The 17745-nt window shown below is 38.9% G+C and overlaps 1 protein-coding gene across 1 annotated transcript; it reads left to right on the top strand.

The window, feature by feature from the left end:
- Nucleotides 1-6250: 6250 nt before the first annotated feature.
- LOC139324457 (vomeronasal type-2 receptor 26-like) lies at nucleotides 6251-11831 on the top strand. Its single transcript, XM_070954168.1, has 4 exons — nucleotides 6251-6667; nucleotides 8125-8352; nucleotides 10325-10451; nucleotides 10930-11831. Exons 1-4 carry the CDS (start codon nucleotides 6251-6253, stop codon nucleotides 11829-11831), a joined length of 1674 nt encoding a protein of 557 aa, XP_070810269.1.
- The last annotated feature ends 5914 nt before the right edge of the window (nucleotides 11832-17745 follow it).

Genomic DNA, 17745 nt, shown 5'->3' with positions numbered 1-17745 from the left:
GCTTTTGAACTGCTAGGTTGACAGAAGCTGGGACAAGTAACGGGAGCTCACTCCATTATGATGCACTAGGGATTCGAACCATTGAACTGTCAAACTTCTGGTTGACAAGCTCAGCATCTTAGACACTGAGTCACTGTGTCCCTATTCTATACTAAAGAAAATTTATTCTACGCAATTATCAAATCAACCCTTGTTACTTCTATTTCATCATCAACCCACTAGAGAATACTATCTGCAGTAACAAAGCAAGGAATCAAGACAAACACTTGGAAGGGAGAGGATAAAGTCAAGCACATTTTCACCTGTCTATTCAAATGACTGGTCCACAGCCTTCCAAAATTGGGGTATTGTCAATATGTCTGACTTAAATGCCCAGGTAGATTGATCCTGAAGGGAGAATAGTAGACAAAATGTTTGCGACCTTGATTTTAGTGATTATAGAGCTTCAGGTGATTGGTAATTGTCTTCCTTTGAAATGTCCAGTGAGTCTCCCTCTTTCAATTCCACATCAGTATTATTATCCCGGAGATTTTATCATTGGTGGCATTCTTTCTCAATTCTATGTATTATCCAATCAAATCACTTTTCAAAGAGATCCTTCTCATGATGTATTTGATACTACTATGTAAGTGTTCTATGTTTTACTTTGCTTTCTAACTGTATTGCATCCCCAGGTAAGACTTAATTTAATAGCTAATTTAAATCTCTACGAGATTATCATTGTAGCATCAATTTTCAGGGGAAAAGGGTACTCCTCTCTCTTCAAAGTTACTCCCCTTTTCCAAAGTGAAGATATGTATCAGTGGATGAAGATGCTATTCACGCCTTACTCCCTGTTAGGATATCTAGGATGATCTCAGGTCTCAACCATCTTCTTTCATATAACCATCACATCAAATGAATGTTGCATTAAATGAAAAAAAAAAAAAAGCTGGTGCATAAAGCCCCATTAACGAATATTGTTGTAATAAAGTTTCATTAAATTTGGGACAATTGCATACAGTGCCTTTTTTAAAAAATATTTAAAATATTTTAGTGCTGCTCCTGAACACAGATTTAGAATAGAATAGAATAGAATAGAATAGAATAGAATAGAATAGAATAGAATAGAATAGAATAGAATAGAATAGAATAGAATAGAATAGAATAGAATAACAGAGTTGGAAGGGACCTTGGAGGTCTTCTAGTCCAACCCCTTGCCCAGCAGGAATTAGACAAATGGTTATCCAACATCTTCTTAAAAAATTCCAATATTGGAGCATTCACAACTTTTGCAGGCAAGTTGTTCCACTGATTAATTGTTCTAACTGTTAGGAAATTTCTCCTTAGTTCTAAGTTGCTTCTCTCCTTGATTAGTTTCCACCAGTTGCTTCTTGTTCTATCTGCAGATGCTTTGGAGAATAGTTTGACTCCCTCTTCTTTGTGGCAACCCCTGAGATATTGGAACACTGCTATCATGTCTCCCCTAGTCCTTCTTTTCATTAAACTAGACATACCCAGTTCCTGCAACCATTCTTCATATGTTTTAGCCTCCAGTCCCCTAATCTTCTTTGTTGCTCTTCTCTGCACTCTTTCTAGAGTCTCAACATTTAATCACTAAGCTAATTTTTAATAAGGATTTATTTCCCTGTATATAGTGTTTGTGAATCTCTGTGTATTCTTTTTTATTTTATTGCTTCACATGAAGAAGGTTGTGTTTTCAAAAGTTCATTTCATAGGATGTCCAAAGTGTTATATTTATAGATACTTTAAAAAATCCTGATTGCTTATTAGAATTGAAGGGTATCAACCATTAGTGATATCCTTAGGTCAGGATGGTGATGTACATCAAAAGAACGTTACGATTTTATGAGAAAATATTTGTTAAACCTTATTCCTATATGAAAGATACATTTTCAAATTCTGCATAAATAGTAGGATTTTTCCATACTGCAAAAGGGCTGTAGTTTGGTAATATGTAGTGTAAATCACCATAAATCGTGGAATAAACTCTGACAAAAGAATCCTCCACTTACGTCCTAATTCTGCATTTTAAATCATGTTTAAATCATCATATGTGGAGGCATATTTCTCCAAATAAATGAGACTTTACACATAACTTTAAAACAAGCAAAAGTACTTGATATATTCATCATGTTCCTGTAATAATGGTCACACGTTATTTGAAAACAGAATGACCACTAAGTAATAATTAAAACTACAGTAATTTCTTCAACCTTTTCCTCATTTTCTTCGTCTATGGAGAATACAATCCATCTTAAAGCAGTAAATATGATTTATTCATCTCGTGAAGTGGTGTGCATAAAATAGCTTGAAGGAGATAAATGATTCATTAATTTTTCTTTTCTTTTGCAGTGTAATAACTCAATGCTATCAGCATATCCTCTCTTTGCAATTTGCTGTGAAGATGATTAATGAAAATCCAAAGATTTTACCTAACATCACACTGGGATTCCATGTTCTGAATGGCAATTTCCATGCACGGTGGATTTTCCGTGCCTCAGTGGAACTTCTTTCCACACGGGACAAGATTTTACCAAATTACAAGTGTGACATGGAAGCAACAGTAGCTGTTATTGGAGGACCTAATGCTGATGTATCTCTCTTCATGGCAAACTTTATGTACATCTACAAGTTTCCACAAGTGAGTTGTCCTAAGGAACATAGCTGAATTTTTAGTGTTGGTTTCATTGTGTTGTGTAATTTGATCTTATTGAAGATCATCTCTTGATCATGCAAAAGCCTTTTAATCTTACTTCTCAGAGTTATGAAAGATATCACCTTCAAATTTGTTTCTTATTGATTTGAAGTTTTTTTCATTTGCAATAATTTTGCCTAATCGATGATGAGTATTCTGATCATGACTTATCTTCAAATCTTCTTATCATAACTGAATGTTAAAATATTGCAAGTGGTTTCTTATAAAGTGAAATTCCTGGGAAAACACACAAAAGACATACCTGGACAAGTGCAAGAGAATTAATAATCACTACCTGTGTTGGTTCTTGCAAACAAATTCTAATATGTTTAATACATTCTATTTGTTGCATTAGTGTGATATAGGCCATTAGGTCAATCAGACTTATGATTCTTAGATATACGAAAAGGTATTTCCTCATTATGCTACTCTCACAGCATCCAACAAGTCTAATAAAATATAAATATCCATAGTCCATTGAATAATGAATTGGGACAAGTCAAGGAATTTGATAGGACTGTTGTTGTTGTTGTTAATTGCGAAGTCGTGTCTGACCCATCGCGACCTTATGGACAGCGTTCCTCCAGGCTTTCCTGTCCTCCTGTCCTTATTAGGGTTTTTTGGAAGGAGGCATTTGGATGCGTGTTCTCAGGCTCTATGGTTGGTGAGAAGAGCAACTCCATAATGTCCAATCTACAATGCAGTCTACATTTTGGCACAAGCATTACATGTTGCTTATTCAACTACCTTCAGAAACAGAGCAAGAGTAGGTAAAGTAGGAGTTATTTAACTTCTCCAACTTCATCCATGGAAGGTAATGTCTCACGTCATAGGGGTTTCTTCCAGGGGTAAAATCTATTTTTTTTGCCACCAGTTCTGTGGGTGTGGCTTGGGGGGGCGTGGCCTGGCAGTGGTCATGTGACTGGGTGGGCGTGGCCATTTTTTTTCACTTTTTAAAGCATTTTTAACTAGTAAAAATGCTTTAAAAAGTAAAAAAAAAAGTTTATGATGATCAGCACCTGACCAGCCTGACCCTCCTCGCCAAGCCTGATCCAACACCTCCTAGCCCCAAAGATTGCAAGCCTTTCTACCTCGGCCACCCAGTCAGGGAGATGACGGGGGGGGGGGAGAGAAACAAACTGCTCGGCTGCTCCCCCTTTTCACTCAGCCCGAGCTTCCTGTTGCGGATTTTCACGTCTTGCTTCACACACCCGGGATTGTCACCCTCGTCTTCTTCTTCCTCCTCCTCTCCAAGTGGAAAAATGCCAGAAGCGCTGTTTTTGCATTTGTAAGGAACCTTTCGTACCTTGTGAAGGCAAGCCTGGCTTCCTGCGCTAAAAATCTCACCAGTACCGCTGTACACACACACACAGAGAGAGAGAGAGGCTTTAAAAGACCTTTGAATGAAGGCAGGCGTGGATTGGAGGGGTCATTTCCCTCCCCCTCCCTGCCTCCGCACCAACATTCAGTGCAGCACGCGTGCACGCGCACACACACACACACACACACACACACACACACACACACAGAGAGAGAGAGAGGCTTTAAAAGACCTTTTGAATGACTTGAGGCTCCTTCAGGTTGGCCTCCAAAGAAAAGAGGAATGAAGGTGGGGGTGGATTGAAGGGGTGAATTCCCCAACTCTGGTTCAGCCAGCTGGGGATGGGACAGAAGGCACAGGCTGCTGTGCATAGCAGCACTGGTGAAGTTTTTAGCGAGCAGCACAGGAAGCCAGACTTGCCTTCACGAAAGCTTCCTTACAAATGCAAAAATGTCAGGAGCAAGCAAGCGCTTCTTTTTGCGCTCCTGGCATTTTTCCACTTGGAGAGGAGGAGGAGGAAGAAGAAGATGAGGGCGACAATCCCGGGTGTGTGAAGCAAGGCATGAAAATCCACAGCAGGAAGCTCGGGGTGAATGAAAAGAAGGAGCAGCCGAGCGCTTTGTTTCTCCAGAACTGGTAGAAAAAAATGGTTTTTTTTAAAAAAAAGTTCCCATGATCATGCATCGCTCAGCTGATTTTTACTGAGTATTTTTTTACTACCGGCTCTCTGGAAGTAAAAGCAGGAAGTAACGATAACTGGGTGGGTGGGCGGAGCCTTGGGTTGCCATTGCTACCGGTTCTCCGAACCACCAGCCATCATCGCTACCTATTCGCCCGAGCCGATCCGAACTGGGAGCATTTCACCCCTGGTTTCTTCTCTCCATTATGTTAACATAATGTTATATTATGTCTGACATTGTTGTTAGTTGCAATGTCATGTCTGACCCATTGCGATCCTATGGACAACATTCCTCCAGGACTTCCTGTCCTCTACCGTCCTCTGGAATCTATTTAAGCTCACGCCTACTGCTTCAGTGACTCCAGCCAGCCAGCTCGTTATCTGTTGTCCCCTTCTTCTTTTGCCCTAAATCTTTCCCAGCATTAGGCTCTTCTCCAGTGAGTCCTTCCTTCTCATTAGGTGGCCAAAGTATTTGAGTTTCATCTTCAGGATCTCTCCTTCTAAAGAGCTGTCAGGATCTTGTCTAGGACTGACCAATTTGATCACCTTGCAGTCCAAGGGACTCACAGGACTCTTCTCAAGCACCATAGTTCAAAGGCCTCAATTCTTTGGTGCTCAACCTTTCTTATGGTCCAACTTTCACAGCCATACATTGCAACTGGGAAAACCATAGCCTTGACTATACACACTTTTGTTGGCAGGGTGATGTCTTTTTAGTAAGCTATCTAGATTTGCCATAGCTTTCCTCCACAGGAGCAAGCTATTAATGCCAAAACAACTAGACACAAAGACAATTGTGCCATCACTCTGCTAAACACCTAATTCCACAGCATTGTCTTATGTCTAAAGATATTTACCCATGTAGAAGAGCTTAATTGCTATTATCCTTCTCATCGTCTCACCTTTCTCATCTCATTTTTCCTATTACTTTCTCCTATTGGTGTCTTATGACTTATGATCTATGATTTACCACTTTGTTGCTTGTATGTATACCGAGAGCATATGCACTGGAGACAAATTCCTTGTGTGTCCAATGACACTTGACCAATAAAGAATATTACTTTTAAAAAAAATCAAATATTGTATTTACAAACCTCTCTCACTTTTTCCCCATTAGTTTGTGTACAGTTCAGCTGCAGTGGTAAGTGCCAAAGACCAAGGCAATTTTGTTTGTCACGTATTTCCAGAAATTGACCAACAATATAAGGGGATTCTCCAGCTATTGCTGCATTTCCAGTGGACATGGATTGGAGTGATGTTCATTAATGACCATAGTGGGGAGAGATTTGTAGAAAAAGTGCTGCCTATGTTTGCCCAAGCAGGGATCTGCTTTGATTTTGTGAAAATATTGCCAACAATAAATTTTTCAAATGAACTCACTAAGGTATCATTACAAAGTCTGAAATTAATTAGCATTGTTATGCAAGGAACTGCCAATGTAATAATGGTACATGGTGAAATTCAAACAATCATGGTTTTAAGGATCCTACTTGAGTTCTCTAGATTTCAGGAAATACCAATGAAACCCAAAATATGGATTTTCACAGCCCAGATGGATTTTACATCTCTTCCTATTCAACGTAGCTGGAACATGGACTTCATCCATGGTGCACTCTCTTTTGCAGTTCACAGTGAAGAGGTGTTAGGATTTCATCCGTTCCTTCAGTTCCGAAAGCTTACATCAGAAAAGGAAGATGGCTTTCTCAAGGATTTTTGGGAAGTGGCCTTTCAGTGTTCTTTCTCCAATGCCACCTCACAAACAGAACCAGGTGGACTCTGTAGTGGAGAGGAAAGTCTGGAGAAACTTCCTGAGTCAGTTTTTGAAATGAGCATGACTGGTCATAGCTACAGCATCTATAATGCTGTCCATGCCATAGCAGAGGGTTTGCATGCTATGCACTCTACGTCAATGAAAAGAACAATAAGGGATAAAGGGTGGCATGAGACGGTCTATCGAGAGCCATGGCAGGTAACTGCAGAATAAAATTATTGCATGACGACATTATTTTTCTCTGTCTAGACAAGGAGTTCCATAAGAAAACTCACTGCTGAAGTCCTGGCTGATCATGTAATAGGCCTTTAAATCCAATTGACCTTATGGGATTATTGAGATCATGCCACATAGTGGACAGCCAAAAACAAACAAACAAACAAACAAACTCATTGTCTCCCAGTTTCTATCCTGATCCTGATACCTTAACCACTATACTAATCTGGCTCTGATAGTAATCTAACATAATAACAGAGTTGGAAGGGACCTTGGTGGTCTTCTAGTCCAACCCCCTGCTCAAGCAGGTAACCGTATACTTTTCCAGACAAGCAGCTATCTAATCACTTCTTAAAAGCCTCCAGTGATGGAGCACCCACAACTTCTGGTGGACAACCATTCCTTCTTTCCTTGATTAGTATCCATTCATTGTTTCTGATGCTTTGGCAAATAGGTTGACCCCCTCTTCTTTGCGGCAAAAATTGTAACACTGTTATCGTGTCAACCCCTCGTCCTTCTTTTCACTAGATTAGTCATACTCACTTCCTGCAACCATACTTCCATGTTTTAGCCTCCAGTCCCCTAATCATCTTTGTGGCTCTTCTCTGCACTACTGTATCTCAACAACTTTTTTATAATATGGTGATCAAAAATGAATGTAGTATTCCAGGTGTGGTCCTACTAAGGCTTTATAAAGTGGTACTAGTACTTCATATGATCTTGATTATTATATTATTATATTGATTATATAATCTATTGTATTATACTGTATTGTATTGCATTGTGTTGTATATTACATATTACATAATTATTTATTATATTACATGTTGTACTAAAGCCTACTACATATTGTACTAAAGGCTCCAGGCAGGGTGAAAGCTAAAATTTGTTACTACCGGTTCTGTGGGTGTGGTTTGGTGGTGGGGGTAATGTGACTGGGTGGGCGTGGCCAACATTTTTTTTTTTTTTACTTTTAAAAGCATTTTTTCTACAACCTTAAGAGGTTGTAGAAACTGGGAGCATTTCACCCCTGGCTCCAGGCCAGAAAGTAAGACTGTCTCAATTGTGGTCCCATCTTAGAAAGCCAGCTGGGTGACTTTGGGACAGTCACTCTCTCTTAGTTCAACTCACTTCTTAGGGTTATGGTTGTGAGGAAAAAAGGTGGAAGCAGTATTAGATATACTCACCACCTAATGTTATTTATAAAAATAACAAAGGTGGGTCTAAAATATATATTAGGTATATAATTGTAATATCTACTGCATGTATAAGAAACAGCCATCTATTGTGTATATATTAATAGATAGTCAACCGTTATTATCACATTCATTCAAGATTTAGTCAGTCATTACCATTTTCATAATATAATTTATTAATATGATCTTAAATAAAAATGATTATTATTATTGATATTACTTCTTTTCCTAATTTAAATTTAGCTTCTCCACTATCTGAGAGGTATCTCATTTAATAACAGTGTCGGTGAAACAATTTCATTTGAGTCAAATGGCAAATTAATAGCTGGATTTGATATTATAAATTGGGTCACATTTCCAAATCAGTCCTTTTTTAGAGTAAAAGTTGGAAGAATGGAATCACAACATTTTCCTGGCAAAATATTCACCATATCTGAGAATACTATTCAATGGCCAAGAGACCTTGCTGAGGTACAGTTCATAGAAACTTTCCATACTGAACTTTAAGAATAAGCACTTCCGAATGTAAAATTCATAGTTTTTATTAATTTATTATCATTGGTGAAATTTAACAAACAAAATAATAATATCACACTCATCTTTTTCCCCAAATCTGGATATTTTAAAGTTTTTTTTCCACATTTCATATATATTATCAGTGTTTACATTCAGCTTGTGCTTTTGTTTTCAATAAAAAGGATTTATGATTCTATTTTAAAATAGTTATCTGCTAAATATCCAAGAATTGTAGATATCTCTGAAGCACCAGCCAGTGGTGTCAAAGTCGATTTCATTGAGGGTCGCACCAGGGTTGTGTTTGACCTTGGGAGGCTGGGGTGGGCATGGCCAGCTTGACATTATGTCAAGGGTACCTGTGGTGGCCTGAGCATTCTGTCAGTGAAAATGGGCTCCTGAGCTCTGTTTTCAGCTGTGACGGCCTCCTGCAACCCTCTGCTGCCCTCCCGAGCTCAGTTTTCACTGGCAGAGGCAGCGAGAGTCTTTTGTTGTTTCCAGGGTGGCCTCATGGACCAGATCTAAGCATCCCATGGGCCGGATCCAGCCCCCGGGCCTTGAGTTTGACACCTCTGATCTAAGCCATACCAACTGCTCAACTGAATTGATGTAAAATTGCCAGATGATTTGTGTATCATATTTGAAATTCAACCTCTAAAACTTCTTAAAAGCCCCCAGTACATATCAACTGTTTGAAAATGTTGCTTAGCCCATTGTAAGCCGCCCTGAGTCTCCGGAGAAAGGCGGCATATAAATCAAATTAAAAAAAAAAAATGTTGATCCATTTTCTAGCACAGGAGTTTCAAAAAACATTTTGGAGTAAAGTTCATGCTGTAATGTCAATTTCGACATGATTGTGGATCAAAAGTCCTTCCTTCTTAATACCCAGTTATGTCTAGCAGCTTTCATTGCAGTCCATCTTAGCTTTTAGTAAATGAACCCAAGAACTTGCCAAGATTTTAAAGAAATTATATATGGAGCTGTCTAAAAAGTCCCATTGGGCCAATCAAGTAATTAATTTCTTTTTTACTTAAATGTAGCTTGTTATAAAATAATGTAACTGAAAATGTAAAATTTGTTAGATTGAAGACATAAATTCCCTTTGCCCAGAAAGAGGAGTCATGGTAACTCAGTGGTTAGAATGCAGTATAACAGGCTAACTCTGACTACAACCTGGAGTTCAATGCTGTTGGGACTCAAGTTGACTCAGCCTTCCATTTTTCTGAGGTTGGTAAAACCAAGACCCAGATTGTTGGGGCCAATATGATGATGTTGTAAGCTGCTCAGAAAGTGTGGTAAAGCACTATAGAGTGGTATATAAGTTTAAGTGCTATTCCTATTGTTATTAATTTTTGCCCCCAAAATTCAATAATTTGTCTGGCTTGATAAAACATCTAATAGGAATTAAATTGGAATACCCATATAGATATAGACCAATTTGTGTCCATTGCAATCATTTAAATACTTAAACATATTTAATTCAACCGATAATGATATATTTTGGGGAAATATATAATCCCAAATTTGTATAAAGTCAAAACAAATATTATACCACAGATAATTTTAATCATTATTTATCAGATAATTAAACATTTATTAATGAATAATTAGTAAGTTAAACTTTGTAAAAGTGCACAATTTTTGTAAAGGGTATAAACATCTTTCCCTGGTCTGTTAGAATTTTAGATTTGAAAGTGTTTAGTTTTGATCTTCAAATTCTAAAAAATCAAGAGATCTTTTCTAATTTGAAGTGGCTATAGAATTGTAAATGGGATGCATGTATTCTTAGAAGCCATCCCTGGCAGTGAGGGCATTAAAATTACTGAATAAGCACATTAATATAATTAGACCTTCGAGAAAATTGCAATGTGTATGTTGCCAGACCACCACGTTGAATTGTACACTAACCTCATATACTATTTCTGTACAGGGGCGACCCTTTTCCGTTTGCAATGCAAATTGTCGTTCTGGATACAGTAGGACCAAAATTGAAGGAAAACCATTTTGCTGTTACGATTGTCACCCATGCCCAGAAGGGAAAATTTCTAACCTAAATGGTATGAATTTAGAAATACATGGTGGCTGTAGAGATTTCTTCCATTTTGGCCTCCAGTGCTGGCTTATTGGCCTGCATCTTTTTACCCAAATGCTACATTATTGTTTGTAGACCAGGACTGAATAGTAGGAAAAAAAACTAAGACAAAAACAATTGACAAATGATAGGTAATTTATTAATATTAACATTATTTGCTTAACATTCTGGAGTAGTTCAAAAGAATGCAAATGTGAGTAGATAAATAGCTACCACTTCAGTGGGAAGGTAGCAGTGTCCTGTGCACCTCGGTGTATAGTCATGCTGCCTATTAACATTTATTAATGTTAATAAATTATGAGGATTTTGACTGAATCGCTCCTGAAAATATTTCCTATTTTTATCAAAACTTCATGACCCTGTAATGTTACATTCTAATCCTTTCAGTTTAATTTCAGAACAACTATGTTTCCAATCTGATTCTCCTCCCTCCCCCCCCCCAGATATGGACGACTGTTTTCCATGCCCAGAAGATCAGTATCCAAACAAGGAAAAGAATTCATGTCTTCCAAAAACTCTAACATTTCTGTCATATGAGGAAACTTTGGGGTCCATCTTGGCCATTTGTTCTCTTTCTTCATCCATTATCATATTACTGGTTCTGGGTATCTTCATTAAGTACCAGGATACGCCCATCGTCAAGGCCAACAACCGAAACCTCACCTACATCCTTCTCATTTCTCTCCTGCTTTCGTTCCTTTGTGCTTTACTATTTATTGGCAAACCTCACAAAATTACTTGTGTCCTTCGACAAAGTGCTTTTGGTGTCATTTTTACTGTAGCTGTATCATGCGTGTTAGCAAAAACTATTGTGGTGGTTTTAGCTTTCATGGCCACCCAACCAAAGTCTACTATGAGGAAATGGGTGGGGAAAAGATTGGCCATTTCCATTGTATTTTTCTGCTCTTTCATTCAAGTAGTTCTTTGTACTGTATGGCTGTTGACTTTTCCTCCATTCCCTGATTTCAACATGCACTCAAAGGCAGAAGAAATTATTCTGGAATGTAATGAAAACTCTTTTGTCATGTTCTACTGTGTCTTGGGCTTCATGTTCCTCTTAGCCCTTGTCAGCTTTACTGTAGCTTTCTTTGCTAGGAAATTACCAGACTCTTTTAACGAAGCCAAATTTATCACCTTCAGCATGTTGATTTTCTGCAGTGTTTGGCTTTCCTTTGTTCCTAGTTATCTGACCACAAGAGGCAAACATATGGTGGCTGTGGAGATCTTCTCAATCATGACATCCAGTGGAGGGCTTCTTGTATGCATCTTCTTCCCTAAATGCTTTATCATCATACTGAGGCCCGAACTGAATAGCAAGCAGCAACTGAGACAAAGAAACACCTAAAATATCTAGAACTTCATTGCCTTTTTTAAAATTTAGCCATACAAAAGCACTAAGAAGTATATCCCTTTGCCATCAATCAATCAATCAATCAATCAATCAATCAATCAGTCAGACAGACAGTCAATCAATCAATGTAAAGAATAATATCTGGCTGTATGGAACAATCAATTGAAATTTTCCAGGACACAAGGAGGAATCTTACCTACTCTGTTATCTAAATACAATATTGTATTTGCTAAGGAAAGGCCCTGATTTCTTTCAAACTAGCTTTTACCCAAGGTTTCATAATAATCTTAACTGAAGCTACGCAATGTTTTTGGAGGTGCTTACTGTTTTAAAGCCTAACATTTTCCTTAGCTTCAATTACCATCCTTTAAAAAAAAATAAATAAAAAAAATTCTTAATAAACTCTAATATTATATAGACTTTTTTTTAAATTGATGACAAGTTACTTCTTGAAAAGGTTGGATATGGGATTGTGTTTCCATTTTGGATTTCTATTTTGTGCAAACTAATTTATCAGATGTCCTCCTTTTGGACAGAATTGGAGTTTACACTGTTCTTTATAAGCATATCTTAAATTGTTGAAATATTTTCAACATGTGTCCACTGAAAAAGTCATTTTTTTATTACTTTAATTTGCATAGGGTTCAGTTTTGGTACTGAATCCCAGATCCCAAGAGGTTTTCCTTGATCAATTATACCCATATATTGACCATCAGTATATTGAATAGCAGGAGTCCATTAATTATTTCAATTCTGAAACCTTACACCAGAAAAAGTTGTTGCCCACCCCCCCTGGGATTTTTGGGAAGAGGCATTTCAGTGCTCTTTCTTTAATCTCAATGTCAAAATGAAAGGAAACTGCATTGGAAAAGAGATGTCAGAAATGGATTCTGGATCTATAATGCTTTTCATGCAATGACAAGTGACATTCATGATATGTATGTATCTATGTTTTGATAGTAGACAAAATAGTGATAAGAATGGAGGAAGAAGGAAGCTTCTCAATGAACAGTCATAGATGGAATTCTTTATGAATATTAAAACAGGAAACCAAATGGCTTTTTTCACTAGCTACAGTAGTGACGATTGTAGTGGTTAAGCCAGTTTGAGCTAGTGGTTAAGGCACTAGGCTAGAAACAGGAAGACTGTGAGCTCTATTCCTGTCTTAGGCATGAAAGCCAGCAGGATGACTTTGGGCCAACTCTCTGAGCCCAACTCAGCTCACAGGGTTGTTGTTGTGGGATGGAAAATAGAAGGAGGAAATAGTATTAGATATGTTTACTGCCTTGAGTTGTTTCTAAAAAAAAAAGATAAATCTCTCTCTCATAAAAAAGGCTGTATCTATGTATGTATGTTCTAGCATAACTGTGGAACGCCTTGAGCAATTTCGACCAAACCTGGGTACACAGATGACTTACTTTCTGTGAACAAACACTGTGGGGGTAAGACACCCCTAGCACCCCTAGGTGTGTGTGTGTGTGTGTGTGTGTGTGTGTGTTCCACCTTAACTCTGGAATGCCTCCAGCAATTTCAACCAAACTTGGTATACAGATGACTTAACCTCTAGAAACAAATACTGGGGGCTAAGACACCCCTGGTGTGTGTGTGTGTGTGTGTGTGTGTGTGTGTGTGTGTGTGTGTGTTCCAGCATAACTCTGGAATGCCTGGTCAATTAAGGAGAGTGAGTGTGGTGTCCTAGAGTGGCAATTGTTTGTGATGTCAGTTCCTTCTTAGCATCCTCTGGAAAAGCCAGCTGTGACATTCACCCTCCAGTGGACCAATGGGGAAGAGCCTGAAGGATTTGGGGCAAAGTGCCAGGATAGTAGACAGGGCAGGAAAGAGGAGCACATGGAGGGGGAAGGGATAGGGCAGAGATGATGGGCATGGGAGTAGGAGGAAGAAAGGCCCTCCCAATGGCTCTCTGTCAGACAAAAGCTTCAACGTCTATAAATACCCGGGCAAAGATACAGCAAGCATAACTCTGGAACGCCTTGAGCAATTTCAACCAAACTTGGTACACAGATGACTTACTCCCTGTAAAGAAATACTGTGGAGGTAAGGTACCCATTACACCCCTCGGGTGGTGTTATCTTAAGATATAGCCTGTTGTGCCTTAAAAGACTTCTACTGGACTGCCTTAAAATGGCTTCTACTGTACAGCACAGTGGAGTTGCCATGGTAATGGCGTACCCTCCTGGCCCTGCCACAGCTGGCCAGGGGTCACAAGAGGAGATGGGGAAGGAGGAGGGCCACCACATCTTAATGGGCTCCAGGAGGAGGAGGGGACCCCATCTGCATTGTGAAGTATGCTAAAGTTCACTGTGTTGTGCAAGGCACTGTGAGAGTCCTCATGGCCTGTCTGACACCTCTATTAGAATTAGAGAGGGGGGAGAGCAATAAAGAGGGACAGACAGAGAGAGAGATACAATGGAGAGAGAGATACAGTGAGAGGGGGAGAGGGGGAGATACAGAGAGGGGGAGAGAGGGAGAGAGAGAGACACAGAGAAAGAGAGATACGAGAGGGGGCAGAGAGAGACACACAGAGAGATGGGAGAGAGAGAGACACACACACATAGAGAGATACAGAGAGGGGGAGAGAGGGGGAGAGAACAGAGAGAGAGAGAGAGAGATACAGAGGGGGTAGATAGAGAGGGACAGAGAGAGACAGAAAGAGATACAGAGGAGGGAGAGAGAGTGGGGAGAGAGACAGAGACACAGAGAGAGATACAGAGGAGGGAGAGAGAGGGAGAGAGAGAGAGAGAGAGAGAAAGGGGGAGAGAGATGGGGAGAGAGAGAAAAGAGAGAGACACACAGAGAGGGGGAAGCCAGTGATAAATAAATACCAGGGCAATGCCGGGTTATCAGTTAGTTGTTTTAGTAAAAAGAAACATATCAGTTGTTTTACCATAGACATTAGGGTTGAAAAGAATATAGAGCATATAAGTAATCTGATCAAGTATCAAGTTGAAAAGCTTCTGGGATAGGAATTATTTCATTGGTTGTCCATATATAATTTCATAGGGAGACATGTTTTTAGTTTCTTTAAAGATTGGTTTTTGATGGAGTGTCATGGGAAGTTTGGGGCACATCAACAGAGTCAATTTGTATCAACTGGAAAGTGTATCACACTCTAGACAGTTGGTAGGGATGTGGCCTAAGTCTTCTTCCCTTAAACTAGGGGTCCCCAACCCCTGGTCCACAGCCTGGTGCCAGGCCATGGCCCATTGGGAACAGGACTGTGTAAGCAGCAGGCAAGCACATGAGTATGCAAAGTTGCATAAGTGCAAGTGGCGTACACACACATGAAACCATCCTCTTTCCCTTCCCCCCACTGTCAACACTACTGGTCTACAGAGTTGGAATCAATGAAATCAAGTTTGACATTCCCGCCTTAGAGTGCTACTCTGGTTTACTGCTTCTGTTCTTGTCACTGTTTTTTTTTTTGTTTGTTTGCCAGCTGTGCTTGAATTCTAAGAGTTACGGTAGATGCTGAGTACCTTATCTCTAAGCTACTGCACATGTCCACATTCTTTTCTTTTCTAACTTTTTTGTTCGTCTGCCAGAACTTCTACCAGCAAGGCAGGGAAGTTTGCCAAGAGGTAAGGCAGAAACGCTGCCAAGATGTAATTAATAGCTAGTAAGTTTGGTTTTTTTTTACTTCTTTATAATAAAATGTGTTTTATTAGAATGTATCTCGGGTTTATTTTCTTAAAGTATACTTCAAGGAAAAGCCACGGTCCATCTCTAATTAACTGCAATTACCCCAGGGGGGAACGGGATTAATTGCCACCCTGACAGTTCTTTTGTGATCTTGCTTGTTTAATTCTTCAACTTGAAAAATGTTCCGTTCCCACATATCCCACCTAGCACCTTGCATTTCCTTCCCCCTCTGTGATCAAGTTAGTAATTTAAATTTAAAATTTAAGTAAATTTAAAATTCACACTAAAACTGGCTGTATCTGTTAAATCTACTATTATCTTTGTTTCTGCTATTGTAAAAAAAAAAAAATCAGGCTGAATGCAGCAGATGTTTTGTAAGAGTTCTCAAAAACCTGGTTGGGCTTACAGCCAAACTTGTGAGGCTTGCAACTACGTGCATTGAAGACACCAAGCAATAAAAACTAGTAGATCGTAAAACCTTTCATATAGTTGGAGAAAGAAAAATGCATTTGCCTAGCGCAGCAATGTGAAAAATTTTGCTCTTTTCAATTTGTTTGACAAAAGGAAAACAAAACAAAACAAAACCCCCAAATTGATGTAGCAGGTTCTGCAGCTTCTATCTTCATCTCCTTTTATAACTTTTTGTTTTAAACTGGTAAAAAGTTTGAGTTCTTTCCTGGGTAGCCTTAGTTGCAGATTTGACAGCCAGACTAAACTCTGAAATGCAATTGGAAGTAGGAGGGAGGTAACAGGGAATTATCTTATGTTCAAGTTCATAGAAATTTTGGGAATAATGATCAGAAATAATATAATCAGGGTACTATATGGTTGTGGTGAAAGCAGGGGTGGTTTATAAGAAGCAGATGTTAGGTAGAAGGACAGTAAGTGGGTTGATGCAAAGTAGATTGAATTATCCCAAAGGTGCTTTTTAAAGAGGCAACTGGACTTCCTTTGTTTTTCCTTGAAGATATTTCGCTTCTCATCCAGGAAGCTTCTTTAGTTCGGATTGAATGGTGGAGAATAGAAGGATTTATATTCCTTGCAGTCATCTGGTCATTTGTTTGAAAGGAGGCAAAGAGGCCATCTACACTAAAATTGAACTTCCCCTTTCAACAGAGGGGGAGGGACAGGGGTGAAATTTACTTACCTTTCCCTACCGGCTCGCAAATGTGAGCCCCCTGTGCACCTCCTCCACACATGCACAGAACCTTCTGGGCATGCACAGAAGGTCAAAAACGGGACGTGATGACATCCTGGTGGGTGGGCGGAGCCTCCCACCACTGGCACTACTGGATCATATTATCTGGATAGATCCAGCTGAATTTCACCAATGGGGAGGGATATGACACTATCTATCTTCTGTTTACAAGACAGTCCTTTCAACAGTTCCATTTGCACTATTCAGGTGACTCTGAGGGCACAAATAAACCTCCAACTGGCCTCAACAACTCTCAGAAAGAGTCCTAACAAACAGATGATAGGAAGGAATATAAATCCTTTCATTCTCCATGATTCACTCAGAACTAAAGAAGCTTCTTGGATGAGAAGCAGAATGTCTTCAAGGAAAAACAAAGGAAGTCCAGTTGCCTTTTGAAAAAGAACTTTCTGGACAACCATGACCTGGATAATTGAGAATCCCCATAGACATTTAGATTGAATTTTATTTTTGCTTATCTTTTTAATTTCTTTTGTTTACTGCTTCTTATTCTGTTGCTGTAAGTATCTATAATCAGAAAGAGATTAATCTAATGAACATAATTTCTTAAACAAGCAACTCCAAATTCTACTAATAAAATAACAACATTGCACAAAGCAGCACCTCAAAATGTAATGTATAGAGTAAATCAGTATACAATAAACTTATAACACTGAGTTTACCACGTTGAAAAATATCATGAAGTAATTACATATATCTTATTCTATATGAAAAAAAGATATATTGTAATTCATTTAAATTGAATATTAATATAAATTGGGTGGTCTTATGTCCTTGAAGCCTTTAAATGTAGTAAAATTTAATTCCACCCAGAAGCCAAACGGAAAACAGGATAAACCAATGGAGTTATGAGAAATGACAGAAAAATGGTAGGCCCACTATTATATGTAAAGTTCAAATTTTTTTTTATTGAAAAGTTTTACAGAAAAAAAGATTTTCCCCCCAATCCCCCCCACCCTTTCCCTCCCCTCATCCCACCCCCCCCAGACTTCCCAGAGCAAAATACAAGGTATTTCAGTTAACAATCCCCCC

The sequence above is a fragment of the Pituophis catenifer genome, unplaced genomic scaffold, assembly GCF_029215685.1.
Source record: "Pituophis catenifer annectens isolate HBS135680 unplaced genomic scaffold, rPitCat1.0.hap2 SCAF_15, whole genome shotgun sequence".
NCBI classification, from domain to species: Eukaryota; Metazoa; Chordata; class Lepidosauria; order Squamata; family Colubridae; genus Pituophis; species Pituophis catenifer.
This window is presented reverse-complemented; position numbering and strand designations above follow the sequence as displayed.